The sequence below is a fragment of the Monodon monoceros genome, unplaced genomic scaffold (assembly GCF_005190385.1).
Source record: "Monodon monoceros isolate NGI ecotype Baffin Bay Population unplaced genomic scaffold, NGI_Narwhal_1 Super_Scaffold_11, whole genome shotgun sequence".
Taxonomy (NCBI): Eukaryota; Metazoa; Chordata; class Mammalia; order Artiodactyla; family Monodontidae; genus Monodon; species Monodon monoceros.
The window spans coordinates 84,077,910-84,099,504 of record NW_021703767.1 but is presented as its reverse complement, the minus strand read 5'-3'; the positions used below and the strand labels follow the sequence as shown (position 1 = coordinate 84,099,504).

The following is a 21,595-nucleotide window of genomic DNA, read 5'->3' as shown; positions in this document are numbered from 1 at the left end:
AAAAAAAAAGATAAGAACCTAATGACAACAGGACTTGCTAAATTATTAAGAAATACATAAATACTACAATAAATATGGCACTTTATCTTGAAAATGACCTGAAGTTTGCTTGTGAAAGTGGCCATCAGAAGTATTGCAATTTGTGTGTTATTGTGAAGTATTGGAAGGAAGGTTATCTGAAAACAGAAGGAAAGTATGATACCAAGTGTGAATGGTTATGGCTCATAACACACATGGTGACCTGAAGTAGCTGCTAGCTGTTTGAGGTTTGTATATTTCATGTATGCTGGATGCAGTTTTCTGTGTTCACCTAGTGTTTCTCACAGATGAAACTGTTCATAATCAAACGCAAAGTTCATATTATGCTCAAATTGTTCCCTTATATATCAGTCTCATTGTAATAAGTTCTTGTGTTTTCAAGACAGTGTTATCGTGGAAATGCCTGTCATTTGTTTTAGACTCTCTTTGCCTTTTCATGTAAGGGGATATCCTCAAATGAATGCTAATCTTTGGTTTTCTTTACAAGTCCAAAAGTTTTCCCTAGAAAAGCCTGGCAGCCCAGCTGTTTTTGGGGGGTATCCCCAAATATCAGTATTGACTTTTCCTCAGTTTGCCCAGAGAGAATAACTGCAGTTCGTATTTCTCCTGCTTGTTCAGCAGAAATTATCAGTCAACTCTATAGATGAACATGAACCTAAAGATGCCACAGACTTCAAAGAGTATATAGATTTTAAATATTTTGTATTACCCTGTTTTGTTTCTGTGGCATCTTTAATTATTTGCTTGTGCTCAGATTATAAATAAGACTCTTAACCTGAGTATATCAATGTTAATAGGTAAACAACTTCAGCAGCCAGAGTACAGTTTTTTTGTTTAACATAATGCCCTGAACATAAAGGTTTGTTTTCTTTTGTTTTCTATTTCTAGGTCGAGTATGTGTTTACAGACAAAACTGGTACACTGACCGAAAACGAGATGCAGTTTCGGGAATGTTCAATTAATGGTATAAAATACCAAGAAATCAATGGTAGACTTGTATCTGAAGGACCAACACCAGACTCTTCAGATGGAAACTTATCTTATCTTAGTAGTTTATCCCATCTTAACAACTTATCCCATCTTGCAACCAGTTCCTCTTTTAGAACCAGTCCTGAAAATGAAACTGAACTAGTAAGCAATTTTTAAGTTAATAAATAGGAGTTTCATTTGAAATAGTAATTCTTTGTTAGTTGGTGGGTTGTAGGAGAAAAAGTTTAAGTGTTAGTGGGGCAAGGAATATACATTTGAAATGTTTATCCTTTGATTCAGCACTGAAAATTTATAGTCATAAGCCAGTTTGTCACTTAATATGCATCTACTTTAGGGAGGGAGGCTCAAGAGGAAGGGGATATGGGGACATGTGTATACGTATGGCTGATTCGCTTTGTTGTGCAACAGAAAGTAACACAGTATTGTGAAGCAATTATACTCCAATAAGGATCTATTAAAAATAAATAAATAAAATGTTCCACTAAAAAAATATATATGGGGCTTCCCTGATGGCGCAGTGATTGAGAGTCCGCCTGCTGATGCAGGGGATGTGGGTTTGTGCCCCGGTCTGGGAAGATCCCACATGCCGCAGAGCGGCTGGGCCTGTGAGCCATGGCCGCTGAGCCTGCGCGTCTGGAGCCTATGCTCCGCAACGGGAGAGGCCACAACAGTGAGAGGTCCGCGTACCGCAAAAAAAAAAAAAAAAAATATATATATATATATACATATATATGTATATATATGTATCTACTTTAGTTCTCTGGGTATTTAAATGGGACTAGGTTAAAGAAAGCCCTTTCTGCCTTGAAATAAAGAAGACTTTGCTAAGGAATAGAGCTTAATAGAGTTTTTGAGATCTCAGTTCTTCCACAAAAGAGTTTCACCTTTACTTGCAATTTGTTTATGCCTCCTAAAAATATACTCAGATGTTGAAGCAAATGTGACGTTTTACTCTTGGGATTCAGAAGCAACCAACTATTATTTATGCAATTCAGAATTGTAGCACTCTTGTTCTACATCTTAGTTTATCAAATTATGAGCTGTATTTATTGGCATTTTTTAGAATTTTGTTTCTGGTTTCCTACATGTTCCTACATGTTATTTGGTATTGGTATATTTTATTATGAATATTAATTATGTTTCTACAGATTAAAGAACATGATCTCTTCTTTAAAGCAGTCAGTCTCTGTCACACTGTGCAGATTAGCAGTGTTCAGACTGATGGAATTGGTGATGGTCCCTGGCAAACCAACTTTGCACCCTCCCAGTTGGAGTACTATGCATCTTCACCAGATGAAAAGGCTCTCGTGGAAGCTGCTGCAAGGTAGTTTAAGTTTAATTTTCAAATCTTCAGAAACATACCTTTTAAATGAAAATGTGAAAATACAAGAACATAATTTTAAATTCTCAGACAAAATTCAGAAACATAAAGGTATTTTATTTTATTTTTACACTTTTTTTACACATAAAGGTATTTTATGTATATTTACACATAAAAGTATTTTAAATGAGAATTTGAAATGTCATTAATTTTGTTGTCAGGCTTACATTAAGTCATATTTTGAAGAGATCTCTTTAAAAGTCTGGTTACTGTGAAATATGAACAATATAATTTGTGGGAAATACTTGTGTATGTATTGTTTTGGATCTACTCTCATCCTTCAAGTTCTTAAAAATAATCCTATACTCAAAGGAAATAACTTTAAAATACATCTTAAACTTACATTTTAAATGATTTTATTCAAGTTAGTTATATTGTGAATTATAAAATATCATCCTTTAAATCTTACATTTCTTTCTCCTTTTATTCCCTAGATTCGGCATTGTATTTATTGGCCATTCTGGAGAAACTATGGAAGTTAAAACACTTGGAAAACTGGAACGGTAATTTTTTTCTATACTGTAATTTTCTATATATTAAGTGTTTACTATAGAACAGGAATTGGTAAACTATGACCCAGAAACCAGATCTGGCCTACAGCCTGCAAACTAAATTACATTTTTAAAGTGTTTTCCAAAGCAAAAAAATATGCAGCAGAGATCATATATGGTCTTCAAAGCCTAAAGTATTTACTGTCTGGGCCCTTACAGGAAAAGTTTACTGATACCTGCTCTAGAATGATGTCAGTATTACATTGTATCTCATCATGGTAGTAACAGTATAATACTCTGAAACTTTCATCTGTATTTTAGCTTAATGGTTCTTGAATTTACTTATGTGTTTATTTTTACACATTCTTAGGATAATGAGTTTTGTAAATTTCTACTCACTAAATAAAAACTTCCTTATCTTTCCTATGATTTTTATCTTTCAAACATTAAGGAACTGTTGTATTATTTCCAGTATTTCCTCTGTTTGATAAATTAGTCCATTCTTATCACATTCATATCTTTTGTGGTTTTATCATTTCTGATCATATCTCAGCTCCACTTGTGCTTTTCCAGACTATGCTTTTCTGAACTAAATAGTGCCCAGTCTTTGGCTACTTTTATCTGGGAGCCTGTCTAGCTCATTTTATCAACTTATAAACCATTCTACTCAGTGTTTTTCTTTGAGATGTGCCAAAACATTCCATATGTACATCATTGTATAAATTCATCTAGAAGACTTTTCAATCCACACCTGACCCATCCACACAAATTCTTTTACAGCTCCCTAGAGAGGCCTTTGTGTCCCCCGACTGCACACACATGCCCTGTCGTAGGTTCAGAATCACTGCTGTAATGAGCCTCTGTTACTAATGTGAGTGTTCGTATTTCTCAGGTGTGTTTAGGCAGAAAAAAGAGTTGAGAATCAGTCACCTTTTTTAGTGAGGAAAAACATGAAGCTGGGCAGATATGTATTCCATTCTTTGCTGTGCCATTCACATGCTTATTTGACTTAAGGCAAATGAGTGTATCTTTCTGAGTTTAATAGTCCTCACCTGTAAAATGAGATAAGACCTACCTCCTTTGGTTCTCATGGGTATTAAATGGTATAAGGTATGTAAAGTACGTGGCATTTGGTAAGTACTTAATAAATGTCAGTTCCTTCTTTTTCTGTCTTGTGTTATTAATGACTCATAATCCATCATCTTGAAAAATGTAACTGAGATTAATTTCTTGTTCTAAATTAACCATTTTATCTTTTATAGGGATTCTTTCCAAATATTCACTTAATATTATTCAAAAAAGTACAGATTTTGTCTTTCTTATTTTTTCTTCCTTAGGTACAAACTGCTTCATATTCTGGAATTTGATTCAGATCGTAGAAGAATGAGTGTAATTGTTCAGGCACCTTCAGGTAACCAATTTAAATGTTCATGAATTTTTAGTTATGTAATACTAAGGACTTGATAACTCATTTTTCTTTTTAGGTGAGAAACTTTTATTTGTTAAAGGAGCCGAATCATCAGTTCTCCCGGAATGTATAGGTGGAGAAATAGAAAAAACAAGAATTCATGTAGATGAATTTGCTTTGGTAAGTGCAAATTTCTCTGATTTAAAAACCGCTAAAAATATATATATATGAAAGATTTGGGGTTTCATTTTTGCATTAGTATTTTATCAAAAATTATAGAAATTATGCAGTTGTGTTACATTATATGTTGGCTCCTCATTCGTTGGTTAAAATTTGACCTTTTTTAACCTGCTAAAATATGTCTTCTCTTTGCACCTAGTACAGCCAGAGTACTTATGGCTACAAGGACCACTCAGATTGCTATATTAAAAAGGGAGGGACTTCCCTGGCAGTCCAGTGGTTAAGACTCCGTGCTTCCATTGCAGGGGGCATGGGTTCTGTCCCTGGTCGGGGGATTAAGATCCTGCATGCTGTGCAGCATGACCCCCCACCAAAAAAAAAAAGAGACGTACAAAAATCCCAAGTATGTGTAGAAACTGGAACCCTGTTACATTGCCGATGGGAATATAAATGATATGGCCACTTCCAAAAATAGTTTTACAATTCCTCATAGAACATAGAGTAATATAGAGTTACTATATACTTGTTAATTTCACTCCTAGGTATACATCCAAGAGAATTGAAAACATACATCTACACAGAAACTTGTACTTAGCAGCTTTATTCCTAATAGCCAAAAAAATGGAAACACCCAAATGTCCATCAACTGTTGTGTCATATCCATATATGATATGTGTCATATCCATATAACAAAATGTTATTTGGCCATTAAAAGGAATGAAATACTGATATATGCTACATCATGGATGAACTTTGAAAAGATTGCTAAGTGAAAGAAGCCAGTCACAAAAGGCCACATGTTCCATTTATATGAAATACCCAGAAAAGACAGATTCATAGAGCCAGAAAGCATATTAGTGGTTGCCAGGAGCTGGAGAAAGGGGGGAAAGGGAAGTGTCTGCTAATGAATATGGAATTCCTTTTGGGGGTGACACACATGTTCTGGAATTAGATAGTAATAACAGTTGCACGACTTTGTGAGTACACTAAAGACCACTGAATTGTACTTTTTAAAGTGAATTATGGTACGTGAATTATGTCCCTCTTAATAAAAGAATAGGAAAATCTTACAAAAACAAAGTGCCACAATTCATGTGAAGAGGAAACTTATTAAGCAGCTCCGTCTCAGTCTTAGAGCCTCATGATCTCTCATTTCTGCATTTCTATAAATGCTGCCCACCTGCCTCCTTTACTTACTTATGGTCTCTTTTCTCCCATTACTTTCTGTTTGTTTATCGTCTAGTTCATCTACCATGCTGTAATATCCCTAAGAACAAAGGCATTGTTCTACTTTTTTTGGGGGGGGGGCGGGGACTGCGGTGGGTCCTCGTTGCTGCCTGTGGGCTTTCTCTAGTTGTGGCGAGCGGGGGGCGCTACTCTTCATTGAGGTGCATGGGCTTCTCGTTGCAGTGGCTTCTCTTGTTGCGGAGCACCAGCTCTAGGCATGCAGGCTTCAGTAGTTGCAACATGTGGTCTCAGTAGTTGCGGAGTGTGAGGTCAGTAGTTGTGGTGCACGGGCTTAGTTGCTCCATGGCAAGCAACATCCTAGGAAGATGAGGGATCTTCCTGTATCAGGGATTGAACCCGTGTCCTCTGCATTGGCAGGCAGATTCTTAACCACTGCACCATCAGGGAAGTCCTATTCTACTTTTCTGTCGTTTTAATCCAGAAAAATGCTGGCACGTAGTTGGCCCTCAATAAATGTTTGTTGTGGAATTAATTAATTTAGTAACTCTCATAGTCTCTTAACTGTTATTTAAGAGAAGCAGGTGTTTATAGGTGTAGGTCATTTGTAAATCAAGGAATGACAACATTTAGAAATCTGCTAAGTAGTGTCATATAGTATTTTAAAACCTTCCCTTTCTGAGTCCTACTATTAGAACATTTATTTTGGGTTTTTCTGAGGAAAATGTGTTTCAAGAAAAAGAACTTTTGTAAGCTTTCAGATTTAGATACCAACTTTCAAATATTAACACCATAAGAAAAGTTTACACCTGGTAGAATCAGATAATCAAATATATATTCCTAAGTTTTGTGAAATTCCAATTCACCAGTGAAGGTATAATGATACAATTTAAAATCATTCATTCAGTGGCTCTAGAAAGTATTGGTTGGTTGATAATGACCACTTTACAGGCTTCTTTATTTGAAATGTGAATTTGTCATATCATGAACCCTCAGGAAATTATAGTCCCCTTTGCTTAAAAAAAGTTCTTTTAAAGTAGATAAAAGTGGGGACTTCCCTGCCAGTCCAGTGGTTAAGACTTCACCTTCCAATGCAGGTTCAATCCCTGCTAGGGAAGATCCCACATGCCTTGCGGCCAAAAAACCAAAAAAAACACATAAAACAGAAGCTGTATTATAACAAATTCGATAAAGACTTTAAAAAAAATTGTCTAAAAAAAATAAATAGATAAAAGTGGAGTTGTAGTGGTTAAAACAGGAGAGAAGAACCTGGGGCTGCCTCTCTCTTGACAATCCTAAAGGTACCATTATAGAACTTTTTGGCTTTCCTGGTAAAACATATTTAAAATCACAGGTAGATCGTCTTTATGATCCTGTCTAGGCTCTATAATGTTCTACAATTCAGTGACCTTAATTTTTTTGAGCAACTGTTTAAGAACTCATCAAAAATTGCAAGAGCTATGATAATATGTGTCCCATAACTCAGGTAACTAGGGTTTTGTGACAGTTTATTTATTTCCTATCACTAGATGATAGTACTTTTAAAATTATTTATAGTTGAATTTTGGTAATGGGGTCCTCAGTTTATTTCAATGACTTCTTAATTCCCCATTAGTTATCTTTGTTCAATTTTTGTCTTTAATTTTCCTATTTTAGAAAGGGCTAAGAACTCTGTGTATGGCCTATAGAGAGTTTACACCTAAAGAGTATGAGGAAATAGATAGACATTTATTTGAAGCCAGGACTGCCTTGCAGCAACGGGAAGAGAAATTGGCAGATGTCTTCCAGTTCATAGAGAAAGACCTGATATTACTGGGAGCTACAGCAGTAGAAGACAAGTAAGTATCAGACAAATAGGCAATGTCATTTTTCTCTCATAAGAATTTTTCTAGCCAAGTGTTTCTAATTTATGACAAATTCTATTTTTTAACATTTTATACTTAATATATTTAAAATCAAAATAGAGAATTAAAGCCTTAATTTTTCCCAGTCCATATATATAATTTTTGTTATAGCCAGCTATCTGAAATAGTTGAAAGAATCCAGCCATGTATAGTTTTGCCTGTAGTCTGGAGTTTTTAGACTATTCCTCAGTGTTCCATACAAAGATTTTAAGCTCCTGCTTAATTCTCCAGCCTCACCGTTTACCACTGCCCCCTTCCACTTTACATTTCAACAGTACCAAACTGTCTAGTTCTCTGAACGACAACTATAGTTAAAAGTGTTCTATTTTGTGCCTTTTTTCGTTGGCAAGGCTGTGCTTTCTGCCTGGATCATTCTTCCCTTATCCATCTGTGAATACCTATTCATAAACCATAGTTCATATATCACCCCCACTCCAGGAAGACCTTTCCTAACCCCTAATAGTATTAAAAATTCTCTTGTTTGGAAAGCCTCCATGTTTTGTAGGTAGTTCTGTTGTAGTAGTTTTGTAGGCAGTATATTATTTGTTGAAGACTTTCTCCTCTGTTCGCCTGTGAATTCCTTGAGGTCTACTTATTCTTTGCCTTTGTTCCCAGCATCTCTCTCCATGTGTGTTTCACAGTTGAATTAAATTGAATTCTACAAATTAAGCCTATTGTTATGTTTTTCTCTACCCCCTAGATCTAAAGGTGCTTGCATTTTTTAAAATCTAGGGTTTCATTTACTTTTCAGTTGTCCTCATGAGATTTATGAGACTCCCTGAGGTTATATGTAGACCATTATTGTCCACAGTCTGAATTTTGAACTAATGAGGTAAGAGATTTTCTTGCCGAAAAAGGAGAAAATCTTCTAATTTGAAATTTAAGACTTTCTAAGAAAATGAGTTTATGAAGACTATATAGTTAGTTGGTTCTATAAAAATCAGCTTTGAAGATACACTCTTAAAGTATGAAGTTGTAGATTTTACATTTAAGTTTACATACTGCTCCAACATATCAATACCCTGTGAGCTTCAAAAAATCAAATACATTTATAGTAGTATTATCAGTAACCAAAATGAAGGGAAGGAAACTTTACAATTGTGAGAATGCACAAATGTTCTCATTAAGGCAGTATTGACCCAAGCGATCATTTAGTATCTGTCACCTAAAATGCCTCACAACTCTGGAATTCCCATTGTGACAAACATGTGTTAGCACACAGTTGTAGATTTTATATTAGCCAGGTGGTCACTAATTTGGTTATTCCTATTTTTTCCCTAATGGAAAAAAAATTCAATTATATTACTATACTATAACATCCCTAGGTTAATGAGTTCGGAATTACCTTACTTTACTTTGTGGTTCATACTTTAAATACAGTCAAAAAAATGTTCTCTACTACTAATTTTGTTTCTTTTATTTTCAGACTACAAGATAAAGTTCGAGAAACTATTGAAGCATTGAGAATGGCTGGTATCAAAGTATGGGTACTTACTGGAGATAAACATGAAACAGCTGTTAGTGTGAGTTTGTCATGTGGACATTTTCACAGAACCATGAACATCCTTGAACTTATAAACCAGACGTCAGACAGTGAATGTGCTGAAAAGTTGAGGCAGCTTGCCAGAAGGTAAGAATATAATTATCTGTATCATGGAGTTCAGGGGCCAGCAAGCTATGGCCCATGGGCCCAAATATGGCCCACTGCCTTTTTTACAGCCCATGAGCTCAAAATAATTTTTACATTTTTTAATGGATGAAAAAGAAGTCAAAGAAGAGTAATATTTCATGGTGTGAAAATTACATGAAATTAAAAGTTTGGTGTCTGTAAATAAAGTTTTATTGGAATAGAGCCACATTTGTTCATTTACACATCATCAGTGAAGGATTTTGCACTGTAACAGCACAGTTGAGTAATTGGGACAGACCTTATAAAGCACCTTTCTCATTTCTCATTGCTGCTTGATATTAGTACAAATCACAGCGACACAATTATAACTTGTTAATGTCTTCCGTGCCACACATTTTGCCATATGACATTTTAGTATATTTTATTATCAGTATTTAACCATCATGTCCAAACATGAAAAGAAAAATGGATTTTTAATATCACACTCTTAAAGCATAGTGGAGTGTTGATTATTATCAAATTAGGTGGCAAAGCATTGTGTTTATTATTCAGTGATAATATGCTTTAATATACTGCCTGTTTGAAAAGACATAATCAAAAATGAAATACAAAATCTCATTACAGATGGCTCTTTTGCAATAAAATGTAAAATCTCATTACAGATCAGCATTAACAGATGGACATGTGCAATTGATTTTGATGATAGGAAACATGAACTTTGAACCCCAATTAATCAAAATTAATTGGAGTTCTTCCCCCTGCAAAATAAAAAGGTTTCTGTTCTCCTCATTAGTAGACTTCTATTATTTTAAAAATTGTACTTAATTTTTTTTTTTTTTTCGGGAAAAGGGAAGATTTATTACTTGCAGCAAGTAAGGAGAACACTGGGGATCTTTCCTAAAATAGTGTCTCCCCCAAACAGCAAACTTGGGGAAGTTTTAAGTTAAGGGTACATTCATGAAGGGGCTTGAGCAGAGGAGAATTCAGCATAGAATTGGGGCCACGATTGATAGAGTCCAAGCTTTAGTTGATTGAAGTCATGTGGGTCAACATCATCATTCCATCCTCCACCTGGGTGCGGGCCTTAGTTCCCGCAGAACTCAGAAGACTGGCCTCAGGACTTAATGAAGCTCGGGTTCTTGATGTCTCATCACAGAAAGAATTCAGTGAGAGACAAAGTGATAGATAAGAAGTGGATTTATTTAGGGAGAAACACTCCACAGACAGTGTGGACCCTCTCAGAAGGCGAGAGAGTCCCTTAATTATTACATTTTTTACTTAAAATTTTTTTTGTCAAAATTTGTTTCCTCTTTTGTAGCATAAGTACCTACATAATATCCTCAATTTAGCCTCATGGCCCACAAAACTTAAAATCAAAATGTTTACTTCTAACGCTTTACAGAAAACATTTGCCAACCACTGATGAGGTTCACATGACCAAACAGGGAAATTAATCTGCATTTTACTGTTCAAAGATAATTTCATAGGTATTTATGCTCTTAATGCGTTCTCTTTTTCTCTAAATCTGCTTTTTTAGGTAAATCAACTTTATTTAGGAGCCCCCATTTAACACAGTCAGTTGTTTTTACAATAAATTAGGAGTGCTTCAGTGTAAGCATCAGGGTTGCTTGTATGTAGCCATCTAAGATATTCTACAGGTACCTGTCTTTGCAGTCTTGTAATATTAATGCAGAAAAACAAATACGAAAAGACAGTGCCACAGTTGTCAGTGTACATTCAGTGCTTGATTTACATTTGTTATGCAGAGATTGATGTGATTCAGAGAAAAACTTACTTAAGGAATGTTTTAAAGAGACAGTACAGCTCTCAGAAGGGTCTTTGCTTGAGCTCAAAAAGGTGATTAATTTAGGTAATTATACTACAGTTTTGGAGCAGTGCCAACACTATTGTGATTGCTTAAACATTTAAGTATCATAATGTCAAGAACTCCCTAAAACATACAAACTATTTTCTCAGAATCATTTACTTCTTAAATATTACTCCTGATTTTAAAAATAGTAAATGTTCATTTAAAAAATACTGAAAATGGTGAAGAAGATATGGTTAATAACATAATACAGCCATGTAAAGATAATTATTACTTGTATTTTAGAATTTTTTTTAAGTCTTCTATATATGTGCTTTTAGTGAGTCTGTTAAGATCATGGGTATTGTTCATTTCCCTTTTTGTACAAAAGCTGTATTATAAAGTGAAGGTTATACCTTAAAATGAATTTTAGGCTTGCTGTGTGAAACTTATGTTTTAGAGATACCATCTTTTTGGTGGAGTACGTTTTCTTTTCTTTTTTTCCTTTGGCCATGCCATGAGGCTTGTGGGATGTTAGCTCCCCGACCAGAGGTTGAACCTGTGCCCTCAGCAGTGGGAGCACAGAGCCTTAACCACTGGACTGCCAGGGAGTTCCTAGAGTGCATTTTCTGAGTTAACCGTGTAAGTCAATAGGATTTTGATTTACAGACTTTCAGGAAGTATCTATTCTAAAAATCTTGGGTATAGCAAAAGAATTCCATACCTTTGAAAGCTTTAGTGTATATATCCAGTCCTTCACAAACATATAATGATTGTCTCTTATCTAGGCATTTGGAACAGAGTCACATAAGGTGTATTTATTCCCAGAATACTTACAATGTGTAGGAAAAACAGAAATAAATATATTGTCATAGACCTATCACAACTGAATTGTAACTGAGGCAAGAACAGAGAGCTGTGGGTAGACAGAAGAGGGAAGCCTAGCCTGAGCTTAGCCTAGGCTAAGCTCTTGCTCTACATTAGAACTCACAACTGTTGTTTCCAGCGATGAAATGTAAACTGGTCAGAAAGTAACACCAAGAAGCAAAGCGGGCAATGTATGCAAATTCCCAGAGCTGAGAGATTCACTCAAGGAATTGATAGTAGTTAAATATGGCCAGAGAATGGAATAGATGGGAGACGATGTGGGAAGTATTGAGACATGAGACTACAGAAAATGCTACCTTACTGTGTACCAGAACTGTGAGCTGGTTTTCCATACTGCATAAATGTCACCGCATGGATTGTGAGATAGTATGCTGATTTATGACACCTGTCCAGAGGAAAACCTAAGTTAGTATGCCGTGGGAAGGTTGTCAAGGAAAACTGATCTGATCTATCCTACTCTTGGCTGCTACTTCTTCTTATGAGGCCATGTGCTCAGGTAGTGCTCACGCTGAATGCATTGGAGGCAGCAGAGCTGCTAAATAAGTTCAGCCAACAGGGAGGAAGAATAGTTTAGGTGCTGATTTTGGATATTGGAGAATTATTAAAAGAAATATACATTTTTAAAATTTTATGTTATGAATGTTGTTTACCACTTATTAGTTGTAGTGCAACACAGCAGTTGTTAGGCATACTATGAAAGACATTTTAACTTACAGAAAAGGATTAAGTATTATAAGACAAAAAATTACAGTATTTATTTAGTTTTTATAGCTTGTTGCTCATTTAATAGTCTTCTCACTTGTCATTTAAAATTTGAGGGTACAACCACTATGGAAAACAGTATGGAAAAAATTTTAAATAGAACTACCATATGATCCAGCAATTCCACTCCTGGGTATTTATCGAAAGGAAATGAAATCACTATCTCAGAGATATCCACACTCCCATGTTCATTGCAGCATTATTCACAGTAGCCAAGAATGGAAAGAACCTAAATGTCCATTGATGTGTGTATGGATAAAGAAAATGTGATGTGTGTGTGTGTATACACATACACAAAGGAATATTATTCAACCATAAAAAAGAAGGAAATCTTGCTTTTTGTGATAACATGGATGGACTTTGAGGCTTTATGCTGAGTAAAAAGTCAGAGAGAAACAAATACTTATATGTGGAATTTTAAAAAGCTAGTGGTAGAAGGGTGGTTGCCAAGAGCTGGGGTGTGGGCGAAATGGGGAGATGATAGTCACAGGGTACAAACTTATATATAAGTTTATATATAAGATGAATAAGTTCTGGGGATCTAATGTACAGCATGGTGACTGTAATTAACAGTACTATATTATATATTTGAAAGTTGTAAAGAAAGTAGATCTTAAATGTTATCACCACACACACACAAATATGTGAAAGGATGGAGGTATTAACTAACCTTGTTGTGGTATTCATTTTTGCAGTATATATATGTATCAAACCATCATGTTGCACACCTTAAACTTACCTATGTTGTATGTTAATAATATCTCAATAAAGCTGAAAAAAAATTGAAAATGTATGGATGTTTCTCAGTAGCAGTCTTGCTATACTGTGAACCCAGTGGTGAACTGTAGTATTTTCCTTTTGGTGGATTTAGCGCAATGCTACTTTGAGTGCTGGCCTTCAGCAGCATAAGAAACTTGCTCCAGAATGTAAATCTGTATATACATACACTGCTTCTTTCAGCGAGAAACTCTTATTACCAAAGGAGGAGCGGGGGTAAAGCAGTTGAACAAAATAGTGTGCTCAGTAATACAGTTGATTTACATACTGATGCAAGCTTCTTATCTTTCTTTTTGTTTTTCTTCTTCTTACCTCTTTCTTGTCACAAGTAGTTTGCCCAGTTGCCAGTAATTAGGTCATGCTTTGGAGTAGTCCTCGGTATAGTGTATGCCCACAAGAAGGGTGTTATCCATGTTCCACCATCATAATACCTGGCATTACAGTCCATTGTAGGGTTAAATATCAAGAGACAGTTATGATTCCTTCATTCCTTTCCTTCCTACGGTGAATCTAGCTTGTAAATTTTCCCGAACATTCTTGATGTCATTTAATTTTTTAAAATTAGGATTTCCTAAATGTGTAACTAGTAACTTTTTTTATTTTTGTAAGACTTTCCATACTCACAGTTTGGGAGAATATCCTCAGTTCACATTTTAGAAAATATTAGAAATTTAGAAAATATGGTTACTGCGTGTATATACCAATTCATTGTAAAAAGAATATCGTCTGTTTTACTCATCATATCAGTCACTCTCAGTTCTGCTTAATCTTAACTTTCAAGTGATAGAACTCAGTTTGTTCCCTGACATGCCAGTTTTGTAACAGTGAAGTCTGTGAGTAAATGATCCATCTTTCAGTAAGAAGCTTTTATTTACTAGATGAGTCTGAATAATATGGCTTTAAAGTATCTTACAGAGAATATAATTATTTTCTTTTTTAGAATTACAGAGGACCATGTGATTCAGCATGGTCTGGTGGTGGATGGGACCAGTCTGTCTCTTGCACTCAGGGAACATGAAAAACTATTTATGGAAGTTTGTAAAAATTGTTCAGCTGTAATGTGCTGTCGTATGGCACCACTGCAGAAAGCAAAGGTATGTTTATGTCATAACAAGTCCCATAAATATATTTAGATTTAAAAGTATTCTTGGGACTTCCCTGGTGGCACAGTGGTTAAGAATCCGCCTGCCAATGCAGGGAACACGGGTTCGAGCCCTGGTCCAGGAAGATCCCACATGCCGTGGAGCAACTAAGCCTGTGCACCACAACTACTGAGCCTGCACTCTAGAGCCCGCGAGCCACAACTACTGAGCCCATGTGCCACAACTAATGAAGCCCGCATGCTTAGAGCCCATGCTCCGCAACAAGAGAAGCCACCGCAATGAGAAGCCCGCACACCACGAGGAAGAGTAGCCCCCACTCGCCGCAACTAGAGAAAGCCTGCATGCAACAAAGACCCAAAGCAGCCAAAAGTAAAATTAATTAAAAAAAAAAAAAAAGTATTCTTTAACGTTAATGCCTCATCTAGTTCCATTTGGTGATATGCAGTATATGTATCTTACTAGGGGTCAGTCACTTCTCATAATATGAATTTTAACCACGTACATTAGGCCTTTGGAAATTTCACAGTGAATATTGAAGTTTCAACTATTCATAATGACCTAGAAATAGATCACGTGGTAGGTAGCAGTTTGTGATTTTCCTGAGACATAAATTTGAACTGTGATAACTGAAGTCTCACAAGTTAGTTACTTAACTGGTGAGGGAGCCTATAAGACTTCAGTTCATCTGCACCTCCAGGTGGTTCTGTTGATCTGTGCTTATTCTTGCATTCTTACGAAGTGATAATTCTCTTTGTTAAAGATAGCTGTTAAGTGATAAATAGAACTTTAGTAAAAAGTTGAAAAGCCAATTAATTCTGATATGAAGCTATATACAGGAATTATGTAAAGTTCAGCTATGATTCAAGTGATAGCCTATACAAATATTTTTTACAACTGTAATCTTCACAAGGATACCCTTTGAAATGCACATCTGAACACATTTTTTTACATATAGATCTAAAAAATTTTACATCCAGTTTTTTTGGCTTCGTGGATTTTTTTTTACAGTGCCTATTTTATTATTATTATAACCCATGTATTTCCCCCAGTCTATGGAGACTAAAACCTGAGACCAAACAGAGCTAATGCCTAGATTCTTTTTTTTTTTCTTGGTTGCGGCGGGTGGGCCCCTTGATTGCAGCCAGCAGGCTCCTTAGCTGTTGCATGCTAACTCTTAGTTGCAGCACGCATGTGGGATCTAGTTCTTGACCAGGATCGAACCTGCATCCCCTGCATTGGAAGGCGGATTCTTAACCACTGTGCCACCAAGGAAGTCCTCCTAGATTCTTTATAAAAGTATATTCAAGTATTCCAAAGAAACCTTTCTTTTGATTTTATTGAATTTAATTTTGATTGCTTTATAAAATTTTAAAAATTTTATTACAAGAGAAAATAATTATCTTTCCCCTGTATCAAATGAAAAGAATAATTTCTTGAGAAGGAAAAAAAGTTGCCTGACAAAGTTCAATTAATTGTAATTACTTTTTACACAATTATTATTAAGCTTTTTACAAATTTAAACTGTGTTTAAAAGATTCTTACATACCATCATAAAATCCAAAGATAGTACTCTGTTTTGCTGTGTCATTTCTGAAAAACATTCCTAACATCTTAATGGAGACATCCCTCAAAAAGTGAACCTCGGTGCCTATTATCGTCTAATATAAACATTTTTTTCATTGCTCTACTTTTCTTACAACAGATCGTTTCAGATAAATGACTTTATATAAATACATGAAGATTTAAATTTTATCAAAACTAATTAGTTGTATGTCTTTCAGGTAATAAGACTGATAAAAATCTCACCTGAGAAGCCTATAACATTGGCTGTTGGCGATGGTGCTAATGATGTAAGCATGATACAAGAAGCACATGTTGGCATAGGTGACTGATTTTTTCTTGAACTTTTAAAGTTGGTTTAATCAATTGGTGATTTTGAATTTTCCTTTTGTAGACTAAAGCACAATATCAAATATATGAATGAAAACTAAATGCAGCAGGGTAATATATTACAGTGTATTTCCATCAGAAAGCTATTATAACTAAGCCCAATATTTAGGATATTTTACTTCCAAATTTTCAAGGAAATAAATACCACATTAGTGAATTTTATCTTTGCCAATTCTCCTTCCCAATAAAGTAACTTTACTTTTACTTACCATTTTGTACCTTTTAAAGTACTTTTACACATTATTTTATCATTTTGAAATTCTAAATTTGTGATTTACATAGTTACCCTCATGGTTTTAAATTCTCATTTCAGAATTATTATTATTTACTTTATTCATCAAAGATTCTGCAACTTATTTTAAAGATAATTTTAGAGACAGGAAATTACACCAAACTATAATATAATCGTAAAATTTCAAATAACTTTCTAATTTAATAACCTTCATTCTGATTTCTTTTCTATTTTTGCCTAAAATTTTTATTAGATTCAGAATACTAAAATCACTTTATTATGTTTAAATTATCAGTCATTTCCTATTTAAACCATATTCTGACCTAACTTCCTCAATAATTTTATTGAGGAAGGAAAAGAGAAGAGTATGGCTTTTTGTTGAAGGATAAAATTTTAGAGTTAGAAAAGAGGATACTCCTCGCTCTGGAATTGCCTATGTGATGAGTAGTTATTGGGTCTAATATTTCCAGTGTATCTCTCAAATCAACTCCTTCCTCTTTGGGATTATTAACTCTTCATTTTGAAAATTTTATTTTCTTTCTAGTGTGTATACTGTTGTTTCCCAGAAATCTTCATAGTAATTTGATGATAACTTCCTATACCATATGTTAGAGCATAAAAACTACAGTATTTATAACAGTTTGATTCTAATATGATAACAGCCAGACCAGTGAACAGAATCAGTTCAAACATCTGGAAATTTAGTATATAACAAAGGAGATGTTTCAGATAAGTAGGGAAGCAAATTATTTGATTAAAATATGCTGCTATAACTAGTTAATTATTTGGAAAAAAAAAAGTGGGTTCCTTTCCATTGCTTATAGCAAAACAAATTCCAGATGGATTAAGGATTTAAATAATTTTTGAAGGCCATAAAAAATAATAGGAAACTTTAATGAATAATCCTGTTATTTGAGGTATGGAAGGATCTTTTAGGTACAAAACCAAACAAAACAAGGAACTAAAAGGAAAAAGATCAATATGTGTGGCAGAAGTAAATACTTCCCATAAACAAATTTTAAAGACAAACTGGTAAGGAATATTTGCAAAATAGATGACAGTCTTAATCTTCCTAATATGTGAGGTCTTAAATTAAGGAGAATAAGGAAAACATTCTAGTAGAAATATGTTGAAAGGTGTGAGCCATCAGTTGTCACAAAAGGAGAAATCTAAACAGAATACTAAATGCACGAAAAAATGTTGTCTCCCTAATAATTAAAAGAATATAAATTAAAATTGCTTATCAGATTGGCAAAAATTACAAAGATTGATAAAACCTGGAATTGACAAAGGTATAGATTAACAGATGCCCTTATACGATGTTAGTGGGAATGTAAATTGGTACACCTGCATTATTATGTATAACAATTTTAAATGTGTGCCTATTGACCTAGCAATTTTGCATCCAGGAATTTCTTTTAAGAAAATAAATGAATATGTTAACAAACACATATGTTATAAACAATGTCCATAATGTAGTAAGTGACAAAAGCTGATTACAAAACAAATAATCCCATCTTTATGCACTCGTTTTTATATATGTTAAATACACATACATGAAATACACATAAGGAAAAATTCTAAAAGTATATAGACCAAAAATAGTGGTTTTCTCTAGGAGTTGTGAATATAGGTGATTGTCTTTACCTATACATTTTGGAACACTTTTATGACAAAAGTAAAAAATTTTAATTTTGAAAAATAATTTTTTCAAAGCTGCTTCCATATTGAATAAACAAATTTGGCAATAACTTTTGAAACCTAAAGAATTATAGTAACCTAAAAAAAAGTTCTCATATTTATCAGATAAAATTATGTACTGATTTCAAGTAATAGTGTACATTTTCCTTTTAAAAAGCACACTGTGTTTGACTTACGCATGAAAGTTTTAAGACCATTAAACATCATATTTGCTTGGTTCAAATTACTCAATTTGCATATTTTTCATGTTAATTGGAAATAGTGAAGTCAAAGCTGTTTTATAGCATTCTCTTCATTAGAATTTTTTTAATGTTCTTAGATCCTGAACTTTTAATATTATTTTTATATTAATTTTATTGTATTCCGATTCTTTGAAAATTGGTATTACATGCCTGGTATAAGTTACAGCTTTGTGTTAATTACATATTTGATTTAAGTGGAGCAACCTTTTGGGAATCTATTGTCTACTATATTTTAGGATATAGTGATCCTAAGTCCAGGTTCAACTGCTACAGTTAATTAAGGTATTTGCAGATATATCATAAACATTACACTTATCAGTTATCAATGAACTTACCTTTTTGTCCCCTTATTACAGGAATCATGGGTAAAGAAGGAAGACAAGCTGCAAGGAACAGTGACTATGCAATAGCTAGATTTAAATTTCTCTCCAAATTGCTTTTTGTTCATGGTCATTTTTATTATATTAGAATAGCTACCCTTGTACAGTATTTTTTTTATAAGGTAAGTTTCATGGATATATTTTAGAATCAGTTTCTAACAGAGTATTTGAGGTTTCAATTTAAGGAATGCTATTACCATACAAATTATTCTGAAAATTTTTTTCTCTGTAAGTAAAACTTAACAGTTTATGGAATATCCTTTTATTATTTTATTATAATAAATCTAATGTGTACCCACAGAAAGCAAATCAGTGGTTGCCTGAGGCCAAGGGTGCAGGTGATAGAATTGACTAGAAAGGAATATGAGAGAACTTTGCATGACAGAAAAGTTCAACTTGATTATGGTCGTGGTTACACGGCTGTGTGAATTTGTCAGAATACATCAAAATTCACACTTAATATTTTATTCTATGCAAATTAGAACACAATTAGTTTGATTTCTTTATTATGTTGTCCTGAACCAGTAATAAATTTTAACTCCAATATGATGATTTCAAGCAGAGGTTCTTAATCTTTTTTGAGATTACAAATTATAGGGATTTTAGATGCATAAAATAAAATATATAGGATTACAAGGAAACCAATTACGTTGAAACACTGTCCTAATCTCTTGACCCTTATGGGCAAAGATGGGGTTCTGTGGAATCCATATTAAGAGCCTCTGAGTACCAAGACATTTAATACATCAGAATGTCCTATATTGCGTATATTTCTATAATTAATTAATAGCTGCAACCCAGTGAAAGAACACAGGTAGATTGCATAATGCTAACAGATGATGGTGGCAGTTTTTTCCTAGCTTATTATTATAACTTTTGCTGTGACATAAGGCTATTGAAATGGAAAGATGTTTTGATCGTTCCATTTGTTGTATTTTAAATATTTCTGCATTTTAAAGCAATTTTAGCTCTAAAGTTTAAGTAAACTTTTCTAATTGTACTATAAATGAAAAGTATTGAATAGTAGTTGGTAGGTTATAAATTCAAAATTACGGTATTGCTTGGCAATGATAGGAGTCAAAGGTGTTTTCTTTCTGACATTTGTAATGCTGCCTAGACTACTTTTAGACATTTTTTAATAAAATGGGAATCCTATTTCCCCATTTTATATGGACAAGTTCTTATGGGCAGATCTACTTACCATATCAACTGATACTATATTTTTGGACTCTTAGTAGCCATTTTTAGAAATTGTTTCTCTTTTAGACCTCAATATTTCAATTATTTCCATTTAATCTTGTTTTTCAGAATGTGTGCTTTATCACACCCCAGTTTTTATATCAGTTCTACTGTTTGTTTTCTCAACAGGTAAGTAAATAGAATCTTTTGTTTTATCCTTTTAAAGTAAAGTGTGTGTGTTCAGTTTTTGGTAGATACTTGAACGGACTTTTTCCATTTTTCCTAGTCCTACAGATAACTAGACAAAACTTTTCTAATAGTGCATTTAATGAGCATAACATCCATAATATTTCTTTATTCTGATTTTCAGTTTGAAGCAAGTGTTAATACCAAAATATATTTTAACTCTGGATGCTTTTTAAAAAAAATAGATATTAACTCTTAATAGCTTATGAGAGAATTTTGTGAACTTTTTTCAACTTACGTGTAGTGTTTCTGCAAAATCCATATCAAGCCAGGCCAGATAATTATTGGAAGTTTACCTCATTATTTATTTTTTGAGTCATAGAATTTTTTTAGATTTGGAAGAAACATTAGTGATTGAGTCCAGGGATGACATACAGGTTTCATCTCAGAAGGTAAATAATTAATAGAGGTTCCAGGAGTGCTGTATTGAAAAGGGTTCTGAAGCTATAGGCTCAGAGGGAAAACTCTGTAATAGGTTAGCAGTAGCTATAATAAGCACATGGTGGGCCTTTTGTTGTATACATATCACATAGAAAAGGAAATTGAAATCCGTAGAGATTAAGTAACTTGCCCAAGATCACATAGCTAAACCATACTTGGACCTACCGCTTCTGACTACCTGAGCACCCTTTTCACATACCACACTCCACATCTCTAATTGATCAAGACATTTATTCTAGTTTATTGAAATGACAAGTGTATTCTTCTTAGGTTTTTTTAATGAGTTGTTTCTACCCTTAATCACTGTTTTCTCCTCTGTTTACAACCTATAACTCTAAATTTCAGATACCTGCTTGGACATTGATTGCCAGTAACAATGTGTGCTTACTTGGATGAAATAAAGAATGCTGTAAGAGCATGTGACAAGGAGACCTAACCTATTTTGATTAGGTTTTGGGGGAGTTTATAGTATAATTCGAGAGACAGTATCAATATTAAGAAAAGCAATATTTGAAGAATAGGCAAAGTGCTCAGCAATTAGTACCAACTAATTACCAACAGTAGCACATATGACTTTAGAAGAAGCAGCTATCATCAGGAATTTGAGCCAGTGGTTTTAAGTTTCATGGATCATGGATTAAAGGAAGTGTAGGACTTAGATGGGAAGACAAAGCCATGA

At 34.0% G+C, this 21,595-nt stretch overlaps 1 protein-coding gene across 1 annotated transcript in view; it reads left to right on the top strand.

The window, feature by feature from the left end:
- ATP11B (ATPase phospholipid transporting 11B (putative)) overlaps positions 1–21,595 on the top strand; it is a 121,248-nt gene that overhangs the window by 61,772 nt on the left and 37,881 nt on the right. The window contains exons 13-23 of the mRNA XM_029214120.1: positions 928–1,170; positions 2,178–2,353; positions 2,845–2,913; positions 4,239–4,312; positions 4,386–4,489; positions 7,331–7,512; positions 9,005–9,208; positions 14,383–14,536; positions 16,327–16,429; positions 19,027–19,172; positions 20,359–20,418. Coding sequence (XP_029069953.1) covers positions 928–1,170; positions 2,178–2,353; positions 2,845–2,913; positions 4,239–4,312; positions 4,386–4,489; positions 7,331–7,512; positions 9,005–9,208; positions 14,383–14,536; positions 16,327–16,429; positions 19,027–19,172; positions 20,359–20,418 — 1,515 coding nt within the window. The remainder of the gene's footprint in view (positions 1–927; positions 1,171–2,177; positions 2,354–2,844; positions 2,914–4,238; positions 4,313–4,385; positions 4,490–7,330; positions 7,513–9,004; positions 9,209–14,382; positions 14,537–16,326; positions 16,430–19,026; positions 19,173–20,358; positions 20,419–21,595) is intronic.